The 23,586-nt window shown below is 27.3% G+C and overlaps 1 protein-coding gene across 1 annotated transcript; it reads left to right on the top strand.

Annotated features, from left to right (window-relative positions):
* Positions 1-4,828: 4,828 nt before the first annotated feature.
* LOC129989489 (testican-1-like) lies at positions 4,829-19,990 on the top strand. The gene is made up of 5 exons (XM_056098060.1): positions 4,829-4,925; positions 7,644-7,698; positions 11,100-11,130; positions 15,201-15,254; positions 19,747-19,990. Exons 2-5 carry the CDS (start codon positions 7,669-7,671, stop codon positions 19,896-19,898), a joined length of 267 nt encoding a protein of 88 aa, XP_055954035.1. The 5' UTR covers positions 4,829-4,925; positions 7,644-7,668; the 3' UTR covers positions 19,899-19,990.
* Positions 19,991-23,586: the final 3,596 nt, after the last annotated feature.

Genomic DNA, 23,586 nt, shown 5'->3' with positions numbered 1-23,586 from the left:
ACTTCTGTGACTTGCTTTAGATCTCTTCTTGTAATGTATTTCTACTTTTGAAGCACGCTAACCACTTAAAACATCTTACACGATTCACGGCAGCACTGTCCTAAATTTGCTGCGTCATGTTCGATGATTCTATGGCGGAATTCTTGGTTTCAGATAAAATTTACTGTTCACTTTTATTATTTATTTCCTATATTTCACGTGTACACAATATTTTATACAAATTACAGTATTTTAAAAGAGGAAATACTGTAATCGATAAAAAATTTGTCCACGAGATGTTCACGAATCTCTACGTTTCACATCTCCTTGAAAGAAAATAAACACAATTCTGGCATTAACTGTCTGTCTATGAACACGATATATCAAAAAATACCTTGGCATAGATGGGGGAAATTCGGCATGTGGGATTTTCTCCAATTTTGTCGATGTCTATTAAATTTTGAACGAAATTTGTTCAAATGAAATTTATCGGTCTATTTTTTAGAGTGCAAAGGAGTAGAATAACTGCAGAATACAAAGAACTAGATGAATAAATTTAGTATAAAGATTTAAAATGTAATGTATAGATCTGTATAACAGCTATTCCATCCCGCCCTTAGGGATCGGGTAAATGTAATAATTGGAACGCCGCGACAACATAAAAGGGGGAAGTATGGTTAAATCCTGAAGACCATCAACGACCTTGGCACAACCCCTCCGGTAGGAGGCACATCCCATTTAAGAAGGATTAAGATATCTAAAACGGATTCTATTTAATATCTATGTAATTTATACTACAAGTAAAGAGGTGGCGTTAACAATGTCATGAAATTCATAAGATATATGATTATAAACACGTTTCACAAGTTGGCAAATTTTTACTTTTTTCTACACGCATTTATTAAAATTACTTGTTCATATTTTTCCTAATTGATTTCTTTTATTCTCTTTTTGAGGTAAGATTTTTAATATTTCTCGATGAAAATATATTATTAGTTACTTTCCGACAAAACTGCATAGAAGATTCAAACGCTTATCACATTGATCAGGTTTCTTATTCATTTTTCGACAAACGTTATCAGTGAAATAATATGGGTCTTAGCGCTTTTTTGAAACTAACTTATTAATTTGGAATGATTACTTTAGTATCCTACACTGTGAGAAAAAAGTAGGATTTGTTTATATAAATGTAGTACATTGAAAGTTTTCAGAACAATTTAATGAGCAACACTGTGAATGCCTATTTATAAACAGATAACTGTATCTGAAACTTGAAACAAGAAAATACAAGTCAATAAAAAATCAATTTTGCCTACTTCATACTCTGTGAAACATTGGAAGTGCACTTTTAATTAGTGCAAATAAGAATCTTATAAGTAACAGGGTGTTCTTCAATCGTTTGCTTAGATTATTCCAAAGATTTGGTTTTGCATCGAATCCAATAAATCCTATTTGAATTTTTGTTGAACAAAATTTTCCCCACACATCTTCCAAAGTTTTCCAAAACTCTTCTACATATTTAAACTGCTTGCCGCTCCCATAAACGTGATGAACAATCCTTGCTCACATGTCTTCTGCAATGATGAGGTTGGGGCATTTATCATGTCGGTTAAAATCTAACATTATTTGCTGCTAGCCATTTTTTAACCCCAATCATTAGCACTGTGAAGTGATGATTCGTCGTGTTGAAAAATAAGTCATTTCCGCCAAACTCGACGCCATAGGAAAGAAGATATAAATTCAAGATTTAGATATAAGCTGTATGCTGATGCCTGCCACTCAGGATCCGGGACTTGTCACTCATGAACATCAGGCTTCTACTTCCTTCGTTCCAAGTGCCAACTAAATTATAAAACTCCTTCCTCCCATTTGTCGGGTAGAATGAGTCTTTTCTTTGTTATCGACACAATGCCAAGAGTATTGATAATCAATCATGTGGAACTATTTTAATTAATTGCTTTTTCATCAGAAATTATAATGTAAGTTTATTCTGAACTAGGGGACATAAGGTTTTTTTCCCACTGAAATCGATGTTCCTTTGCCCACTGCAGTCTTTTCAGTCCATTTAAGTTGATGAATCCTTAGTCTGAATACAAACTTTTGAAACTTTTTATGTGGTTGTAGATAGTTCTTCCTGAAACGTGTGTGATGTCTGGATTTTCTATAGCTATAGCAACACTTTCATTCCTTTTTTAGTTCTCGAAAGAGTTGTCTTTGATTGTGTTGCATTAGTTTTTTACAGTCTGCCAGTCTCCGTTCAGGTCTCCTGATTATTAGGGGCTCTTATGAAGTCCGAAATAGTGTTTGGATTATGTATCTGGCTGCAATCTCTTAAGATTTTGCCATTATTTTTTGTAGGGGACAATTTGTCTTTTTAAAAATCACTTAAAGATTTTTCTCTAGGCATTCTCAAAAGAATAAAAACGATGGCTTTCAATAAAGTAAAATATTTTTTTTAATAAAAGCTGTTATAAAGAAGAAAACACCACTTTTAAAGTTTATAATATCTACCAAAACAGTTATTTTAACATTTCCTCTGTCTACAATTTTTTACATGCTAAAATCATTATATTCTTTCTTAGTTTTCTTAAAAGGATTTTTTCTTATTTTTTATTTGTGGTTGATATAATTTACTCATTTAAAATAAAAGAAATACAGTTAAACATCATGAAAAAGCAATTTTGGCCAATCGAATCAAAATGCACAGCATAATTTACAAAATACGACTCTCTTTCTACTTTTATCACGTTGCGTAGTTAGTGTTCAGTACAATTCAGGCATAATAATCCGTCGGCTCTAAGCTGCATTTTCCATGGAGGGTGAGAAAGGCACAAAGCTCAATGAAAGAGAATCTTATTCAATGTGTTTATCAAGTCGTTTGAAGAAGAAGGGAATTGCAACTTTGGAAGTTGTTTGTTTAAACGCTTTTTCTTCATTAATATAATTCATTTCCTTTAACAGAAAATTGAAAAAATTTCCAGACATGTGAAGTGCTTGAAGAAACGTTAAGACGCATCTGATATATCTGGTACAGCTTTTTCCAAAGAGAGGATCGAAAATTTGATCTATCAATATGACAAATGGCTGGATCTACAAAACGATTATTTAGAAAAATAATCATGTTTGTGTATGACTTTTAGAAATGAATTCATATTTTCTCTACACTTTTCTAAATTTTATGCATGCTCTTTTCTATCGGAACTTGAAAAATAATTCATGCATATTATAAGAAAAATAAGCTGTAGTGTATATATTAATGTGAAATACTGAAGTAAGAAAACGTTAACTATGGTGAATGTGGACACTTTCAACAGGTGAATGTTAGCATTCAGCGAAATGACAACTATATGACTGCTGACATTAGCCAGATATCGGTCTTTCACTGTAACATGAATAATAGTAAAGAAGATTTCTGAACATTAATTTAAAGATGAAACACGTTTTTAAAATGATTATACTCTTAAATAACTCCAGTGTTTTTGCATTACTTACTTGAATTCATGTTTACTTTGATTATTTCTAATTGTTCTTAAGCTGTTAGTTCTTTATTTTAACAGTTAGAGTTTTGATAGGAAAATTTAGTTCCAACACTTTAGAGGCCATTTATTAAAATAAACATAAAATATGAGAGAAAGAAAACGAACTTAGTAAAATATCTATTAAAATTATGTCGCAAAGACTTTTCTTATTTCATTTGTTACATTACAAATCTTTAATTATTTTATTATCAGTTTTTCAAATTTATTTTTGAACATTAATTAAAATTTCGTACGAATAAACACAGGAAGAAGAATTTTTTTAAAATTAATTAAATAAATAACAAAAGATTTTTATTATTATTTTTACTTGATAATTTCTGCTTTCTATTGGAAATACGTTTTTTTGTGTTCCTTCAAAACCTGTTAGAAAAAGTGTTATATTCTGAAGATATCAACCGAATTTAAACAGTACTTTAAAGCACCATTGGTGAATAAAGGGTTAAAGAAGGCATTTTGGAATTTCTATTTACCTGCAATATTTGCAAGTAATTCTACATACTTTAACAATAAATCAAATCACTATTTATATGCAAATTGCAGATGTAAAACATGTGTGAATCTATTTTGAAGAATTTTTTATAAGTTATTGGAAGCAAGAATTTCTCTACAAACGTCTCAATTTGGTAGTGGATAACAGGAATTTTCTACAATTTTTACGATTTTGTCTACGTTAGTCTAGTTAACTTTTATATCTGCTGAACGATCGGATGAGAGATTTCTGGTAACTTTTAAAACTGTTTATATTCTCCCTGAATGGCTAAGATTTACCATTACTACTTTGATGATAACTATTTTGTCATTTTATACGCTGAAATTATCGATTTTTATAGTGCTATATAATATTTGAGAGCTCCTTTATGTTCTAGCATTATGAAAAAGCTTTGAAGTTACGTTTATTCTAAGTGAATGCATTTTGTCATCAGTAGCTAAATTTCGGTTGTTGTAACGAGATAAATCTTCTTAAATTAAATATGACGGATACTGGTGTGTAAGGAAAAAAGTAACTGTTTATAAGAAAAACACAAAACAAAAATGCAATAATAAAACCGAGGACGATCCCCTTTTATCAAAAACAAAATAAAGAGAAAAGAATTGAAAAATATCGAAGCAGAAAGTATTAAAAAATGATTGAATACGATCAACTACTATAAAAAACAAAACAAACAGAAAAGAATGGAAACACATTCAGGCAGGGTGCAGTAAAAAATGACAGTCAAAGACGTCGTCTTACGTAGAAAACCCACAGCTGCCTGTATGAAGGAGCAATTCGATTTGAAAAATAGCATCTGACAAAACACATAAAGATTTGTTTGTAAAAAAAGATATTTCAAACTATATGTATAAAAATCTGATTGTCCTATGTAACACACAGAATTAATCATATTTCCCACCGAGGCTCTTGGATAGGTGAGTGTTATTGGAAGATCACAGTTAAATATTTGGGATATTTCAATAATTGTTTTTTAGTTACTTTTTTTTGAATAAATGCGAAAACATAAAGTATTAAAGAACTGAATAATGAAAAAAAATTCTTATTTTCAAACCTTCCCATTCATTACTTTTTGCTGAAAATCTCATAAAATTGAATTTATAATTGATAAATTCGATTAACTTAAAAAAATTGAAATTTTAATGCAATTAAACGAAATAAATCTAAATTATTCATATAATTTGAATATTTTCTTAAAAATATTAATTTGACTCCCTAAACAAATATCTAATCACATAACTGTTTTAAACAGTAATAACTTTAGAATAAAGGCCTTTCTTTATTCTGAACCATTTTTTATTTGTTACTGAAATCCTTATTAAATTTACATGAATCTCTATATTAAATGCAATCATTTTTTGGAAACTTTGATCTAAATTATATAAATAAAAGCATTTTTATGAAAAATACAAATCGTTTGGTAACACATGTTACTCAAATACTTCTTTCTTTCAAGATAAAAACGCAGTAAACATATAACTCTGTGATTCAATTACTAAATTATTTAATAAAGCTGATTCACTTATGAAAGAAAAGCGAAACTTGCTTTGAAGGTACAATAGACTTTGAAAATTTAAACAATAGACCAAAATTGAAATTTTTTATGAGAATTTTTTTTGTTAACACAATATTTGTAATTTTTTGACAAATAATTTTTTATGTATTCATTCTTTTTTTTTAAACTCAGCATTTTTATTTATATTATGGATTGGCATATAAATATTTTAAGAATATTTTAACCATTTTCTCAATTTGAAATGTTTATATTAATTGCATTTTAAAATATTCCATGTGAATTATATTTTAATTTACAATCCTTGAACTTTTTTTCCTTATTTCATATAAGCAAATACTGATAAAACTTAGCAAAACTAATGAATGAATTAATGTTTTCTTTTGTATAAAAAGCATTCTGAATTATTATGGATATGGTTTTTGAAAATTTTTAAAGAAAAATGCAAGCCTTCCTAGATTTCTAGTAATATTTGTAAGTTCAGTGATGTTAAGTATGCAAAATAATGGGCGTAAATAAAATGGCTATTTCAAAAAAATAAAGAAAAGCAATTTTATATTTTAATGCTCATGGAATAACTAAATTTTACGGTTTCTTAGTATATTTCCGTCATTTTTTTTCTAAAAATGTATATATTACCAATAAACATTACCGGCATTTATTTGACAATGTAAGAATAATACAATATAAATGATCAATGTACATTTAGAAGCAATAGTCAAAAAAGTTTGTTACGGGTCTTCATTGTACCTTTAGCCATGTTTATGTTTTGTTCTGTAATAAGGGAGTAAAGAGCGTTTTAATTTTTGAAATAGTTTATGAGATAGAAAAAATATGACTACAAATATTTGAAATATTTCTTTCTAGTTTAAAAAAATATTTCTGTCAAATTGCTAGCTATGATTTTGATATCTGCATGACGAATTACTTTCAAAAACGACTTATCTACTGTTCTTTAACCGTCGGCATATAAGTTGAAATTCTAATTTATCTCAATTATTTTTACTTTATTCCTTACATTCATCCATGAGCAGAGTGGCTATAAAATATTTTCTTTGTTTGGAAACATTAACAGCTAATCAATGGAATGAAACCAGGTTTTATAAACAGCTTTGCAAGACATTGGAATGTAAATCCTGACCAAAAAAAGTAACAAAAGTCACCTACTTGTGAGATTTTGGCGCTGTTGTCAGCTAGTTTCGGGTTAATTTGCAGAATATAACAATATTACGATAATATCCTATGCGTGTGTTATAGAAAATTATAGTTTGCATCCTAGTTTTTTTTGTTTCCTATGTGTAAACATCCATAGATCATTCGCTATCTATTCCTTTTAGTAGGAGAGAGATAACATTCAGTCAGTAGTTTTTTGACTGACTTGGGTTTGAGATTAATATTTATCCTATTTTATTTGAAAATGCTTTGCTTGTAAAACATTTTGAAGGTGTACTATTGCAGTAGCTCTTACGAAATTTTGAAGGCTTTAAACTTCTATGCAAAAAAAAAAAAAAAAAGAAAATTTTAACTGGATCGCCAAAATTTCAAGAATCCATAAAAGACGAAAATCAGACGATGCAATGACTAAATTAGTTACAAATATTCTAAGGATAGTTTGCAAGCAGTTGTCGAGAACGCTATACATTGGATGCAACATATTGCAAGCGGGGTGGGAGGAGGTTCAACACTTTTAAAAGCTGTACGTGAATCAAATATTGATTAATAAAATATGTTTTTCTGTGAATTTCTAACTGTATATTTTTATTTCAGTATATGCACTTTTTTTCTCCATCGTTAGTGAATTTGCTCATAATCAATTTTCCGTGTGATCAGAGCAATCACAGATTATTTTTCTGCTTTGACAGCGTCAGAATATTGCCTGTCACCTACTTTTTATGATTTATTTATTTTGAAGAATTTGTTTCCCTATAACTTTAGGAGCTTATATACAAAATTTTGCTTTATTCTATTCAATAGATTTAGCTGTAAAATGTCTTCAAACAGAGAAAATTATACTATGGCCACTCTTATATTATTATATTGCTGACTTCTATAAGATTAAGAAGCATTTCACTATATTTCAGTTTTCAAAATAAATCTAACAAGCGGTTTTTTTAATCCTCAGGAGTATTAGAAGTTTGAAAATCAATATGCTTCGTCAGCTGCTCTTTATTACATTGGTAAGTTTTTACCTTTATGTGAAATACTGATTTTATTCAACGAACTGATTTATTTTTTTAACCCTTTAACTGTTTTATTTCGTCTACGATCTGATTTAATGATACCATCATCGTCATTTTGATTTAACTAAGAGATCATGGAATTTATAGATTCTCCATAAAATTTACATTGAAGTATCATATTTCTGAATACACTTTTACGAAAATTTATTTTGTACTTTATTTAAAATTACAAAACGATTCAATTTATCTGCCCTTGTTATTAAAAATAGGTTGCTATTCATTAATTTTGATTCTGAATATTGATTGGTTATGTCACTTTTCAAGACCCAAGAACCAGCTATTTTTAACTTAGCAGAGCATGTATTAAGCATATTTGAATCCTTTTGCTACGATTTGGACAGGTTAGATAAACTAAGTGAATTTTAATTAAAACGGCTTGAAAAAAAAATTATTTACAATTGTTATTTACAAATATTTACAATTGATAAAAGCAAAAACAATCAACCCTCCAGTATTTTACTATAATTCAAACTTTTTCGCTTCTACAGAATGCGAAAATTTTAAAACACTACACGGAAAATCAACCCAGTTTTACAACCAAACTCAGCAGTTTCTTCTCTGTTAAAACATCAATGATCGCAAGTCCTCAGTGGAAAACAAAATATCAAGTCTCCTATCGGCAATTGCAGAAACACTTTTATATACTCTCGGAAAATTCTCGAATTTTCTGCAGAAAAGTTGAAGTTTCGCTTCGCCGAATCGTCAAAAATATCGCCAAAGTTGGTGCCAATAACTTCATCTAGAAGTAAAAACACGTTGAATTTACAAAACTGGCAATATTAAAGATAGGGAATGACATACTATAATTTCAAATAAAACAACTGAATCAAAAATAATATCGAACGATAAAAAACGAAGAATCAATTAACAGGAGAATTTATCTAATCAAATATGATTTGGAATGTAAACTGTGAATGGAATTCCTTTTAATATTGATGTTTAAGTACCAAAATTGCATGGTCACAAATACACAATTTTTTAAAAAAATTAGACATATAAAAATACAAAATATCTGAAAACAACTAGGATAATTGACAGATTTTTTAAGTGATATAAACTTAACTTTTTTATATGTGTTTTATATGAATAGATGTGTTTAAGTTAAACTTCACCAACTGAGAGAGCTTTGGAAACAACACAGTTACTCCGAATGAGATAAAAATTTGATAATTAATACTTGAGATGATATGTTTATCATATTAAATGATACTAAAAAATTCAAAACAAATTTCGAAAAATAGATAATGTTTTGCCTCTGAATTTTTTAAAAAATTCAAATAAAATATATTTGAAATTACAACGTATGTCTGAGCGTAAAATAATCAAATGACTTGTGAGAAGAAACAGAATGGAAAGTTTTGCAAGCGCTTTAAAATGATGCATTTGTTTTTGTTGTTTCGTTACTGAACAACAGTATTTTGATATGTTGACACATTTTTTGATTTCAGAAATTCTACAATTTTTTTGCATTCAAGCTGTTCTGGTTCTGCCAGTCGTATAAAATATATACGTACAAAGGAGGTAGACTATAGATTTCGGCCATCTTCATTAAGGCTGGCTTATGAATATCCTCGCCCCCCTCTCCCGAATAATTGAATCTTGCTTTAAAGAAAAACACGCAAGTCACAACACTTAGTTATTGCAGCTCAAATGTTGAAGAAACGCAGAGCATTAATTGACAATTTTTCAAGAGTTTGTTTCTATAATCTTTGTTATTATTACTTTTGTTCAGGTGTAATTGCAATAGAGAAAATTGGTTTGGAGAAATTAATTTAAAATGCTATTATTGACGAACTTGGAATTAAGGAAGCGAGGATTGTGCAGTATTAATTTTATACTTTCTTTAATAGAAAATCATAATACATATAATTTAATAAAACGCTCTTTCTTTTCATCTTGTTTTATTATGCAAGCATATTCATAATTTTTCTCTATACATATTTATTATAAGTAGCGTGTGGAAAATAGATTTTTTGCTCCATTTTTGTATATGTATTAATATGAGGCGCCGACTTTTCTCAAGGAAATTCATCTTATAATCAGCAATTTTGGTATCAGAATTTCACTTATTAGTTAATCAAAGTTGGCGCTGATATTCTAAACGAGTAAATCAATCATTTCTTTGACCACAAAGAAATTTTCTCTCTCTTTTTCCGACATCTAAAATTACGAAACTTTTTGATTTATATACATTGGTTTAAAATATGAGGAAAAGTATTATAGGATCAAGGGGCAGCTGAGATTAATTGGCATGTCAGAGGCTGTTCCTTTTGTACAGGAGCATATTAATGAAAAATTAGACACCTTTCTACATAATAAATAACACCAGCTGCAGTTATGACAAACTTTTACAAATGAGCAGATGGTGAGATCAGCAATTGTTTCGCAGCCGTCTGGCCTGCTCTCTCATCTGGCCTTATTCGTATGACCTTCGAAATTAGGAATTCTGAAAAGCTCAGGTTTATTACGAAATATCCGTGTTCCTTTTTTAACATTAATTTGTATTTTTAAAACATTTTCCCTGTTTTTGCATTATTTTTGTATTTTATATTATTTTTATTGAATAATACTATTTTTATTATTCTCATCTGAATTAATATTATTTTTATTGAATAATACTATTATTATTATTCTCATCTGAATTAATATTATTTTTATTGAATAATACTATTATTATTACTCTCATCTGAAGTTTAGTATTATTTTAAATAACAATATTCTTATATTAATAGCCCTTTGAATTGGTGAATTTTAATTAAAATTATTCTAAGTATGTCATCGTTTGGTCAAAGTACTGAATGATTTTTTTTCTTTAATTTTCTTAAATTGGGTGCATGAAAGTGTTTGTTTTCGGTGATTGCATTATCATCCATTTATTTAAAAAAATTTTTTCCTATCTTTATGTGTTTTATTTCTTCTATTTAAAACATTTTATTGGATTATTTTCTTGCATAATAATTAAGAAAAAACGAAAAATCGTCTTGTGCATGTATTTATGTCTTAACAAAGCCCACGTATGGATTGGAATATTTTAATTATCATAAATTCTTATATTGATTTGAATGTTAATTTTAAGTAGAACTTTCTTTTTTTTTAAAAAAAAATATAATCAATTAGTTGATTAATAATTTAAAGTAATTAAACATTTTCATGCAAATGGTACAATTTTTACAATGTTTTTATATATTTATATGACGTAAATTTATATCTTTCATTTGTATTTATGTTTTAATATAAATATTTTGCTAATAAATATTTGATACGTTTTTATACTTAAAAGAAAATATTAAGTTCGTTGTTTGAATAAAAAATGATTAATTTTTAATATTTTTTTTCAGACTTTGGTTGTTATCGCTCAAATTGTACAAGGTACGTATGATAAAAATGGCAAGAAGTTCCATTTTTTAAAATCAAAGAATAATGCAAACAATCTCTCTTATATTTTTACTTTTACTTTCAATAATAAGTCATGACACATAAAGCAGACATACACACAAATTCAAGAACTCCGCAGAGTTTGTTAGAAGCAAATATAGGATTGGAAAAAACCAATTACATAAAAAGACATCTTGGATTTTATTGTTTGCGTAAATCGGTCTAACAAAAAATAAATGTATCAATTGTATTGGGTTGGCAACTAAGTAATTGCGGATTTTAAATAAGAGGGAAAATTCAGATTCACGCAAAAACAACAACAACAAAAAAAAAAAAAACAAAAAAAAAAACAGAGTTAAATGTGATTTTACGTCATGAGCTTCATAAAACTTTTTACCATTTAAGGAGCTCTGTATGAAATGAAATAAATGGTGATCTAAAGGACTAAGGTAAGGGCTATATGATAGATGGAACAGCACGTCTCCCAAAATAGTTTCAATAATTTTTGGCGTGTGACCAAACATGCATTGCCATACTGGAAAACAACACCGTTACGATTTGCCAATTCTGGCAGCTTTTCTTAAACTGCATCGTTTTTGTTTCTTGTTCATGCATAATTTCATCTCGTTTGATCACACGCCAAAGTGGTAAGGTTAAAAGTTCAAAATTCCTTTATAATTCCACCAAACTGACAGCATCTTTTGAGAGCATTTTTTTTTTATGAATCTCAGCTTTTGGTATTGTCTGGGCTCGTTCATCTTCGATCCAAGATCTCTTTTTTTATTAAGGTTATTATAAGCTATCCACTTTTCGTCACCTGTAATTAGTCGTTTCAGAATTAGATAAATTTTGTTTCAGAAACGAATTGCAGATGTCAATGCGTTGCACCAAATGAATTTTCTTATGAGGGATCCATAAAACGAGTTTCTTGACGCAGCCAAGCTGTTTTAATTAATTTTTTTTGAGTGCATGTGTGTGATACATCGAGCTTCTTTGCAATCTCACGTGTTGTACTATGACGATTTGAATCGATAATAGGCTTGATAAACGATATTATAAATTTCAACTGGACGGCCAGATCGTTGCTCAATTTTCAGTGAAAAATCACCAGGACGAAATTTAGTAAACCAGTTTTGACACTGCCTTTCTTTCAAGGCTTCATTCCCTTATATGGCGCATAACTTCTTGTGTGCTTGCGACGAGTTCTTGCTTTTTCAGAATGCAATAAAATATGTCTGAGATGCGCGTCTTGTTCTTCCATTTTGTAATTGGGATAAAAGTGATACTAAATAACTAATCGATACAATTTTTTTACTAAATGAAAGATGGAAGTCCAAACAATAAGAAAATAATATAGGTTAATCGCTTGAAACAAGTTGACAAAACAAAAGAATGTGCTAAAACCAACAATTGACAAAATCCACAATCACTTAGTTGCCAACCTAATACTACTAGCGAGTATTTTATATAATCATATGTGGAATTGAAAATTTCTAACTGTATAATTATCAAATATTATTATATATATTATAATAAAGTTTTAATAGCAATATTATAAATTGTATTTATTAAAATAAATATTAATCAGTGAAATCTTTTTCCTTTTTTGATGATTATTGCCCCACACAATTGGCTAAAAACTTTACACTTGAATTATTGTCAATTTTATCTAACTATCAAAATATGTATTTAATAAAACAATAAGATTAACTTTTTGTGTGCGATATAATTAAGATGTAAACAAAAATAAATGTCATTTTGGATATGAATGAACAAAGCAGAACAATAAGCAAATAAAAGTAAAAGTTTCGTTCTTATAAAACTATGCTAAAAAACTTTTATGTTATGTGAAATTCAAGGGAATTAAAATGAAATTTACAAAATAATTCATTTATTTTATTTAATGGCAAATGAATAAATTATATTTTCATTCATTCATTATTATTTCATTAATTTTATTTTATTTAATGAAATGACAAATGAATAAATTAAATTTTCCATAAAGCATGGAAGTTAAGGATTTTAAATTAACACCAGAGTGAAATGTAGCTTATATCTTTGGGTATATCTCTTTTTGTGCATTTTAAAAATTTCTAATATTAATATGGGGGCCAATGATAGTTAACTTTTAATGGTTTCACATGTAGGGGATAACATGCAGTCTGTCAGTAGATATAAACATGGAAATATAAATAAAATTCTCAAATATTATACAAATTATTATAATTCAAATTTGAAAGATATTTTCATTTAATACGCCAAATGATTAATTTAATTATATGATTGCAAGTATTCAGCTATTTTTATTCTTGTCTCGAAAATATTTGTGAAATATTATCATTTCAGATTCAATTATTTTTGTTTCACTAAATGTTACTAGAAAATATAAAAATCAGAAAAATAATTTTTTAAAAATGCATTCATAGTTTGAAACGCTATTTTTCTAAAATCAAAAAAGATTGAAAAATTACTTCATTTGAAATTTTATTGCACTACTTTTTAAAATAAATATATAACATTAAAAGAAAAAGAAAATTAAAAACATGATAAAAATGGACAAAGAATTATTTTAATGGAAGGAGATACGGAAAACAGGCATAAAACAATTAGGCTTGTTCAAATGTTATTTATATGAAGATTATAACTCGGGCAGAAGAGGTTTTAGAGTAAATGGAAGTTTATTATCAAAGAAATTAATACCACTAAAAATATATGATCCTTTTATAATGTTTAAGAAAAGGAATTTTTTGGAGAAACTTGAATATGATAAATTTATTCATCAAATCAATTCATCTATTAATTCCTAAAAATTATTTTTTTTAAACATGCATAGTTATTCGATTGTTTTGAATTCTTTGATTTTTTTTTATTTGTTAATTGAAGTCAGTCAGTCTAATTTCTTGCCTAAATAAAGTTACAATAATTCAGTTTATATCAACAATCCAAAATTTATGCTATTATGTTTATTCTATATTGACTTATATTGATAAAAATTATACTTTAGAAAATTTAAAGTTATTGTTTTTTTTTATTTTTATTTGATGTTTCGATTTTCTTTGAAACAGTTTCCAATAATGAGGTATTTCAGTACGTATTTGTAATGATGATAAAAAAAATTAATTTCTGAAGATAAAAAAACACAACAAAAAAAACAAAGTTTTACGATGGAAATGATTATTAATATGCAATAAATAGATATTAATGTTTGATTTATACTAATTAGAACACTTCAAATGGAACATTTTTTTATCCTATCTCATAATTAATCGTAATTCTATGTTCAATATATAAATAATTAAAGGATAAAATGAAAAGAATGGAACTTTAACCATAAAAGTTTTACTGCTAAAAGCAGATTTATAATGCAATAAATCAAACGCCAAAAAACGGACAGTGTATTTAATTTTTTAAAAATATTAAATATTATCGTCTAAAATATTAAATATAATCTTTTTTATAACATTTTATTCAATAATGTGTTAAAAAAAACCTCACAAATTTTAGTGATTTTTTTCAATGAATTACATGTATCTTACGGAAAGAGAACTTGTAGAATAATCGTAGAATCCATAATTCATCCTCAAATTAATGTTTATTCAATTCTTCAACGCTTCCTCTGTTCTTTGGTTTTTTTGTTTTATCGGAAGTTTCTTAATTAATCAGAAAAAGGTGATTTAATTTCATAAAGTATAAAAATTGTCATCCCATAAATCTGGAAATATCCGATTTCTTGAAAATTGTGCATGTTCTGAAACGAATTCAATGAAAGGGAATAATGAAACTATCTGCCTTGTTTAAAAATTGATGAATAAAAAGTAATATTTCGTACGTACTGTATAATTAACTTTTGGTTAAAATTGATAATAAAAACAATAGTTATAAAAAATTGAGTAGAACGGAAAAATTCTGATGCAATAAATAATGAAGATGAATTATTGTTTGAACGATTGTTTTTCAAGTAAATTTATTGGAAACATTAAAACATGCAACGGCTATTTTTATCAAACCAGTGTCATGTCAATAATAAATTTCTTTCTTTTATCATTCTTTTCAATGAAAATTAGGAGATTCCGATTGCGAAAACCAGAGGAATAAAGTTCTTGGGGACTTGAAGAAAGGTGAGTTTATTTTGTAGACAATAACAAAACATTTATAAGTAAAAATAGTTTTTTTCCTGAAAACAAATGAAATAAAAAAACATTTTATTTAATTAGTTTTAATTAACACTCAATTTTTTTTAACAAACTGAATTCGAACTAAAAAGAGTAAAATAATCTATATTTATGATAAAGTTGAAAGTGTGTGTCTGAATGTTGACATTCTACTGGCTAGACGTTTGACCAAAAAGCTACCAAAGATATATATATATATATATATATATATATATATATATATATATATATATATATATATATATATATATATATATATATATATATATATATATATATATATACATTGGAGATTTTTTATACGTCCATGTCGGCGTGATTTTTCAAAATTTTAATTAAAATGTTAATTTAAATTAACTGACATTTTGGCTTTTTTTAGGCTAATTACCAAAATATTGCAACGCAAAAATGATTTTTATATAATCTTAAAGTTAAAAAAATCATACTTTCAATCATACCAATTTTTTAAAATGTAACTACAATGACTGTCTCAAAAAATGTGCACTTGGAGTTTCCCTAAAACTAAATAAAATCATTTAATAATTAAATTTCCTAAAATATTGGTATTTAAAATTTCATAACTCGGTCAGAACAGGTCGCAGACGATAAACAAATTGTTTTTGGTCAAAAGGTGAAGAGTAAGGAATATTTTAGTGAATATGATACCTTACAATCAAATGACTGAATAAAATTTAGACCGTACTTTTTCAGAAGTACGTTTATTGACAGAAGCAGAATAAAATATTATCTTTTATGTCATTTAAAAATTTGAATTCTATGATGAATCAGATAAATTTTTACTGCATATTTTTTTATTTATATTTTATTGAATTTTTACGAATATATGAAAGAAGTTTAATAAATTACAAAAAATAATCTGCAATGCACATGGGACTTCAATTTATTATTACTTTAACAAGATTTTTTACAAAACTGTTTGGTTTCAACAACAACAAAAAAATTATTAATTGAATTTTAATCTCTTCCGCTTCAAGTTAAAGTTCAAATTTTACAAGAGCTGTTAGAAAATTAGATATATACTTATTACAATGAACAGAAGGACTTACGACTTCGATGATAGTAGAAGTTATATGACTTTTAAAATAGGATGCTTAAAGTTATTTCACTGAAGAAGCTATTAAACAAAATAATTAATTATAAATTTTCACTAACATTAATCCAGCTAATGAATCAGCTGGTCACTAAAAGCGTAACGCTAGTGTATTAATTAAAACATTTATTACAAGAAGAAGAATAAATTTAAAAATGCGCACAAAAATATGCACCATGTCTCAATATTTTCAAAATTCTCGTGTATGAGCTGCAATACTCATATACGCATGAGTTAATTTATATTTTGCTTAATTTTTTTTCAGCATGAATAGTAATGCGCATTTTAATATGTGCATAAATGTATCGTTCTAATAATTCTAAATGGTTATCAACATTCTTTTTTTATTATTCTAATTAAAGTTTCTAGTATTCTAAAAATGTTTGATAATTTATTATTTCTTATAACTATTTTTTTTATTCTGATAAAAGTATCAAATAGTATCATAATTTTAAAATAACCTTAAAATATTTGATGGGTGTTACACATGGAAGTATGGTTTTTCAGTTTTGAACTCGAAAATTACAAAATAGTGTCTGCTACCAGATTGTACAACAATATACTATTAAATAATAAAGTATTTATATGCTTTTTTATTTTCGAATTAAATGAAATATTATTATGTAGAAATATTATTAATGATTTTTCATTTAAACTCTATTACCATTATAGCATATTTTACTGAAACAATTATATTTTATAGATATCAATTTTATGTGATATACATTTTATTTTGTTATGAAACACTAAATTTCAATTCACGATGTTTATATATTGAAACCCTACTTAAAAATCTGTAAAAAAAGAGTTATATTTCAACTATAAAAATAAATATATTTTATAAAAATAATTTAAAAAATACTAATTTATAAATGCATTAAAAATAGATTTTTTTTAAATTTTAAATATTTTCTCATTTTAAATTACAATTTGCAGTTCATTGCTTTAAATTAGCCATCTATGGCGACCAGCTGGGTTAGATTATTGATCTTTTAAACTATTAAATATTTAATACGGAATGCAATTTTTAAAATTTCAGGTTATTCGATACGACTTAAAAATATGAATAATTGAATCAATCTGCAATAAATTATTGTGGACGCAAATTAAAAGCGTACATACTATGAAATAAAAACGGTAGTGGAAATCCTGTTTCGGAATTAATATCCAAGAAAGAAGTTTTTATTTTATTAAAAAAAATAATTTTAACATTTGCAAAAGCGCAAAAATATTTGGATGGATATTGAATTTCGTAACAGTAAAAGCATCCTAACATTGTAGCTTAACTTGAAGAATGTATTAAAAGTTTTAAAATTTTTTTTAAAGAAATGAAATCAATATCAATTAAAAGGTAATTTTTTAAGTTTGAGAAAATACAAAAATCTTTTTGTGAAATTAATAGTTTTGGCAGATATATTCATTTTTTTTAATAAGTAAGTGATAGCGAAAATCCATCTAGTGATGGTCAAGCCTATTTTGGCCTTCGGTTAAACTTTTTGTTTAGTGTCCATTTCTTGATTTCTTTAGCATCTTCTCATTGAATGAAGTATTTGACAAGACAAGCAACATTTATAGTATAAATAATTTTATTTAATTCAAAAGTGTTGAATTAAGTGGAATTTTACAAAGGCTGAATAAAGCAGTTTGAAACGATTTTATATCGATATGTTTACATTTGACTGTTGCCATTCATAATAAGTAAAAAAAAAAAAAAATTATTCCTGTGCCCCGTGTGTCAGCATTTTTTCATATACAGATATTATTAATTCTTTTCAAAATAATAGATGATTATTTTTAAATTCATCAAAAGGTAGAAATATTGTCACGGAATCAAAATTTAACTAACTTAACTTTCCGTAAATTCTGAAAATATTGAAATAATATATTTTTTCCCCCAAGAATACCTAATAGCTAAATATTTCAAAATTCTAGCGCATCAAGAAATGAAAAAAAAAATCAAATAAAACTTCCATTTTATTATTATTTTATCAATCAAATAAAACTTCCATTACATTATTAATAATATGTTTTTATTAACTTATTAAAAATAAGATTTTTTTTTCCTTAAACATTTACATTGTTGCGAAAATGGCAAAACTTTAAGGAGCTGTAATACTTTAAATAAACTTTACTGCATATATTGAATTTTTAAGAGTTCTGACAATATTTCATACGATATAGAATATTTCTTAATTTCTATGCTGTTTTATTTTCACTACTTAATGCTTTTATCATTTTTAATTTAGATGACAGATTTTCAAATAAATTTTTTGTTTGTTTTTAGTATTAATAAAAAATGTTTTAATAAATCTTTCATTTTTAATAATTTTTTAAGTTTGATATATTATTTATTTATAATTATTACAATATCTTGTTACAAATCTTTCTCCATTTTTTTCTCATAGATGGCACCTCTTATATGAAATCAAAATCAAATTAAAATCTAGCGATTAATAAGGCTTTGTCAGGGATTGTTATCAAGAATATGAAACCGTATATATTTTTAGAATTCCGTACAAGAAAAAAAATAAAGTGTAAAGTATAAATTTTCTTCTTTACAAACATTCCAGAAGTCAAGTTAAGTAAAATAGGAACAAAACGGATATTTATTGATTAAAAAACATAACGCATTCATAAAAGACATCCCATGATGGTTCTTTTGTCAGGGATTTGAAACATTTGTAAATGCGTATACACATAAATGATGGTTGGCTATATTCTATTGAATATTTTTACTAAAACAACGACAAGTAACTATTATTGAAACAACGATAAATAGTGACACACGTCCTATCAAACAATCACAAACAATCATTGTGATTCGATATTCTACTGTGACAATTAACTTATTTTTATAAGCCAGGTATTTATTTATGTTTACCTAAAAGCTTTTAAATCATCCTGCATATCCAGAAGTAGTGATTATCAACAAGGAGATCCATATGCCCAAGGAACACGATAGGTAATGGCTAAGATAAGATAGCTGGCTTAGATAAGATTAAATTTGAAACAGCCTTCTTCAGCCTGGTCCGGATAAAACACATGATAAAATTTGATTGAGCCCAAAGGTTCCACTTTGTTATCAGAACCGTAGACAGAAACCACCAAATTTTAGTGAAAACAGTAGAGATTTAATGACCCCTGGATTATTGTTATTCCAATTAAGCCTCGATGTTGATGTTATTCCAATTTGATGGTAACATTGCTTCTGGATGCCCATTAATATTCTGTTAATAGAAACTACCTATTTTTTGACACTCTTGGATGAAAAAATCATGAAGAAATTCCGTGCTCATAAAAGATGAATGTTTCTTTTTATGCTTTTAGGCATGTTTGGCGAATTCATTCCCTCATGTGATGCTGATGGCAACTACAAGAAGGCCCAGTGCAACGCTTACACGGGTTACTGCTTCTGCGTCGATCCGATGACTGGCAAGCAGATTGGCGAGAAAACGATGGGAGAAGCGAAGTGTGAATAGCTTCAACTGTCGCTGGAAAGTTAACTGATCAGAACTGTAACTGTTAAATTGAAAATAAACATGAAGCTCTGCTCTTCAAAAGGCAGAATTAATTGCTTATATTGTTTTCACAAGTTTCCACACGAGTACTTGTACTACTTATTCTATATTATATGTATATCTTCAAGATGGTACCTCGAATAAAGAGTTTAGAATTTGAGGAATCTATTCCGTAAGAGCATCTATTCCGTAAGAGCATTTATATTATGACTGTTGTAATATTAAAAAGCATATGTGTTATCAACATAAGGGCATATATTATCAAATACAGTAATAATTATGTGGTTGTTTTCGATGGCGAGATCTATTTCCTTAGTAAATGATTATAATATTTTGACCGGCGATGGCCATTTTGCAACTACAGAACTCGTGTTTGTACTAACCCTCGATCTCTCAGGGTCTAGTTGATTAAACAGAATGTGTGTTCAATTTATGGTTATATCAGCGCCGTGACTATACGAAAGCAGAAGTATCAAGATGCTGTATGATGTATTATGAATGCTGTATGATGTCTTATGGAATGTCTTAAGAAATCACAAGATGTTAAAATTACATAAGAAAACTGTGTCAAGAAAAAAATACTTTTATAAGTAATGATTGTGTTTTTTAAATTTTCTGTGGGATTCTATCCTAAATATCAATTCTATTTCCAATACATCCGACCCAAATACTATCTGGTTACTCATAGATCTATATCTTCATGGAGTTATTATTTAAATTACGTTCTTACTTTCGGTCAGACTACTCTTTGGACTGCCATTTTTAAATATTTCAACATTTAAGTAAGAAACTCTCCACTCCTAACAAATACTTACTTCATTATTTTTATTTTATTATTATTTACTGCCTCATTATGTAGAAATGAACATAAGCAAACTTATATTCAGGGTCTTTCTGAACCATTGTTGATTTTAGATTTTGATATTGCTCCGATCTTCTTTTGGAATTATATGCTTACCAATCCGAAAATAAATATACAAGTTTAATTAGGTCAAACATTTAAAATATTATGTCGAATTGCATTTAGAATATTTCCTTTTTGGAAAAATTGACATTTAATGGTTCTATTTATAACTAGCATTTAAGTTTATTACAGTAAGAATTGTTTTGGAAAGCAGCAAATTTCAGTTTGATTGCAACGATTTAGCTTGTGTAAGAAATTTAAATCTTTTATATCCCTTTGAAATACCATGCATTTACATACAATTCAAAAATAATATAATATAAAGACTCTGAAATGATTCTGCTTAAAACATAATTACAAAATTTGCAACGTAAAATACTTTCACAAATTTTAATGCATCTGAAAGAACTTTATAATGGAGGAACTAATGACGATAGTTTTTTTAAACTAATTTTTCAGGGCGTAAGTGTTATGTGACAGCTTATATTTATTTGTGTCTGCAATATGCAGAAATTGAAATAAATTAGTGACAAAATAAGTAAAACAACAGCTAGTACCGCGATTGTTAGTGAAATATTAACGAACTTCTGAAAAGTGCAAGGAACGAAAGTTGCAGAGTTTTTAGAGCAAATTCGGCGACTTCTTTTACTCTTAATCCGAAGAAAGAACAGATATAGAGATACGAAAGCATGTTCCCAAATCAGTTTTACCATATATTAAAAATAAATTGTTAATTCATAAATACCACTAATGCAGAAACCGTTTTTTTTTCTGACTTCCCATGGAGAGATTAAAACAAAGAGAATAATTCGAATTTATTAACAAAATATATATACCCATGATTACTTTTCAATTTAATTGCTTAAAAATTCAGAACTTCTTTTCGTCAAAAATTATATCATTGTATTACATTGCTGAGAGATTATACATCTCTTTATCACTAATGAAATGAAAAGGTGATATAATTACCTTCAATACAATACTTTCAAAATAAATCCATTGAGGAATTCGTATTTGAATTTAGAAATTAAAGGTAAAAAGGAAACTTCTCTTAAAAACTTAAAGATATCAGATAACACTAATACCCAAGAGTTTTTTCTTTTTTACTTTTTTAGTATTACATATTCATTCACTTTTTTAAGTGGCCGTTTCAATTTTAGGTAGAAATAAAATTGATGGTATTACCCTTAGCTTTCTTGAATTCTATAGTAAAGAGAATTATTTTGAAAAGAAGCAATATCACATGTATTTTTCTAGAAATAGCAAAAGAAATAACAAAAAATTATTTTAAACTATCAGATATTTTTCTGCGAATAATTAAAATTAATGATTCGACAACAATAAACGAGTTCATAGATGAAATGAGGTCGTTATTTTCAATAGATTTTAAAGAAGATATTTATTTGAATTCATTTATTATTCTAACTAGGCAGAAACATCTTCGCAAACTATTTGAAAAATGAGACTATTTTCTGCTGTAAATAGTAGTCATATAAGGCACCGCTACGTAAAGAAATGGAACAAAAAAAAGTCGCCAACAGTATTTAAAATGAAAGCCTGAGTTCCTTCTTTAGATGCTTTTGTTTGTTGGAGGAGTCGTTACGCAGATGGCGTGGAAATTTTCATGCGAGATAAAATATTTAAAAGAAAAAAAATCAACAACCAAAAAGTATTGAATTTTTTATATCAGTTCATAAACCATTGTTAATGAAAAATAGTGTCATTTATAAGCAGATGAATTCCAGATACTTGCAATTTTATACAAATTACTATTTGCCCTACAGTGTAATTTTTCTCCCATCTATCAAAACATGAACTATTTGTGCTTTTATGAAGTCGAAATCACATACTCAGGAGAATTTCAATCCAAAATATATTTGTGAACTAGCTTATATTTTTTTTATTGGAAGAAGATTAAGCACTTCCTGTTTAATGTGGATTACTGTGTGTTCAGAGGCGCAGCTGTATAAATAGTTTAAAAACTCTGCTTTTAAATTTATTTGTCGCAGATCTTGCAAGGATGCATTCATAAATCATAATAGGTTTGATTTTGAATTCAAGAATGTTTGGAATAAAACTATCATAAAAATCATGAATTTGATACTTAACATGATAATGGGAATCGATGTATTAAAAGAGTGTGCGTCTTCTTTTTTCTGATCTTTTTTGCTGGTATTAGCAAACTTGTATTTTTTAAGACGGCCTTTCTATTGCTAGTGTGTGTTTCAATAAATTTGCTTTATGTGTTTTTCATATTGAAACAGCAAATATGATATTTCTTGTTCAGAATATTTTTGAATTATTACATCGAATTACATCAATTTACAGTGTTTCATCTGACGGAATAGGACAACTTTAGTAGTTTCAAAACATATAAAACCTTAAAAAATAAATGATTAAAATCTTGAAGTCAAACCGAGATATACAGGCATTATATTGTCACGTAGGTACTCTAGTGTGGAACTCAATGTCACACACAAGAAGTAGAGCTAAACCAATTTATTAACTCAACTCTGAACTGAGAACCCAATGACTGAAAGATCTTCTGTTTTTATACTAGCAGGGAAAGTTCCAGAATACTTTTCTGGAGACAGTAACAAAAGTCCAGAGCACTTGTCTGGTAAACTAAAGAAATGTACAGAATCTTCTGGAACATGAAATAAAGGTAAACATAAAATCAAGGAATTAAATATTTACACAGACTGCGAATCGCATTGTCTCTAGCGGGATTCAAACTTACGATCT

Source organism: Argiope bruennichi, chromosome 10 (genome assembly GCF_947563725.1).
Source record: "Argiope bruennichi chromosome 10, qqArgBrue1.1, whole genome shotgun sequence".
NCBI classification, from domain to species: domain Eukaryota; kingdom Metazoa; phylum Arthropoda; class Arachnida; order Araneae; family Araneidae; genus Argiope; species Argiope bruennichi.
The sequence above is the reverse complement of the archived record's forward strand: the minus strand, read 5'-3'. Positions and strand labels throughout refer to the sequence as shown.

Excerpts from the sequence above, each read along its gene's own strand:
- LOC129989489 (XM_056098060.1), top strand. The coding sequence starts at position 7,669 with ATGCTTCGTCAGCTGCTCTTTATTACATTG. Across the intron at positions 7,699-11,099 it reads AGCTGCTCTTTATTACATTG|ACTTTGGTTGTTATCGCTCA; the intron begins GTAAGTTTTTAC and ends ATTTTTTTTCAG. Across the intron at positions 11,131-15,200 it reads TATCGCTCAAATTGTACAAG|GAGATTCCGATTGCGAAAAC; the intron begins GTACGTATGATA and ends AATGAAAATTAG.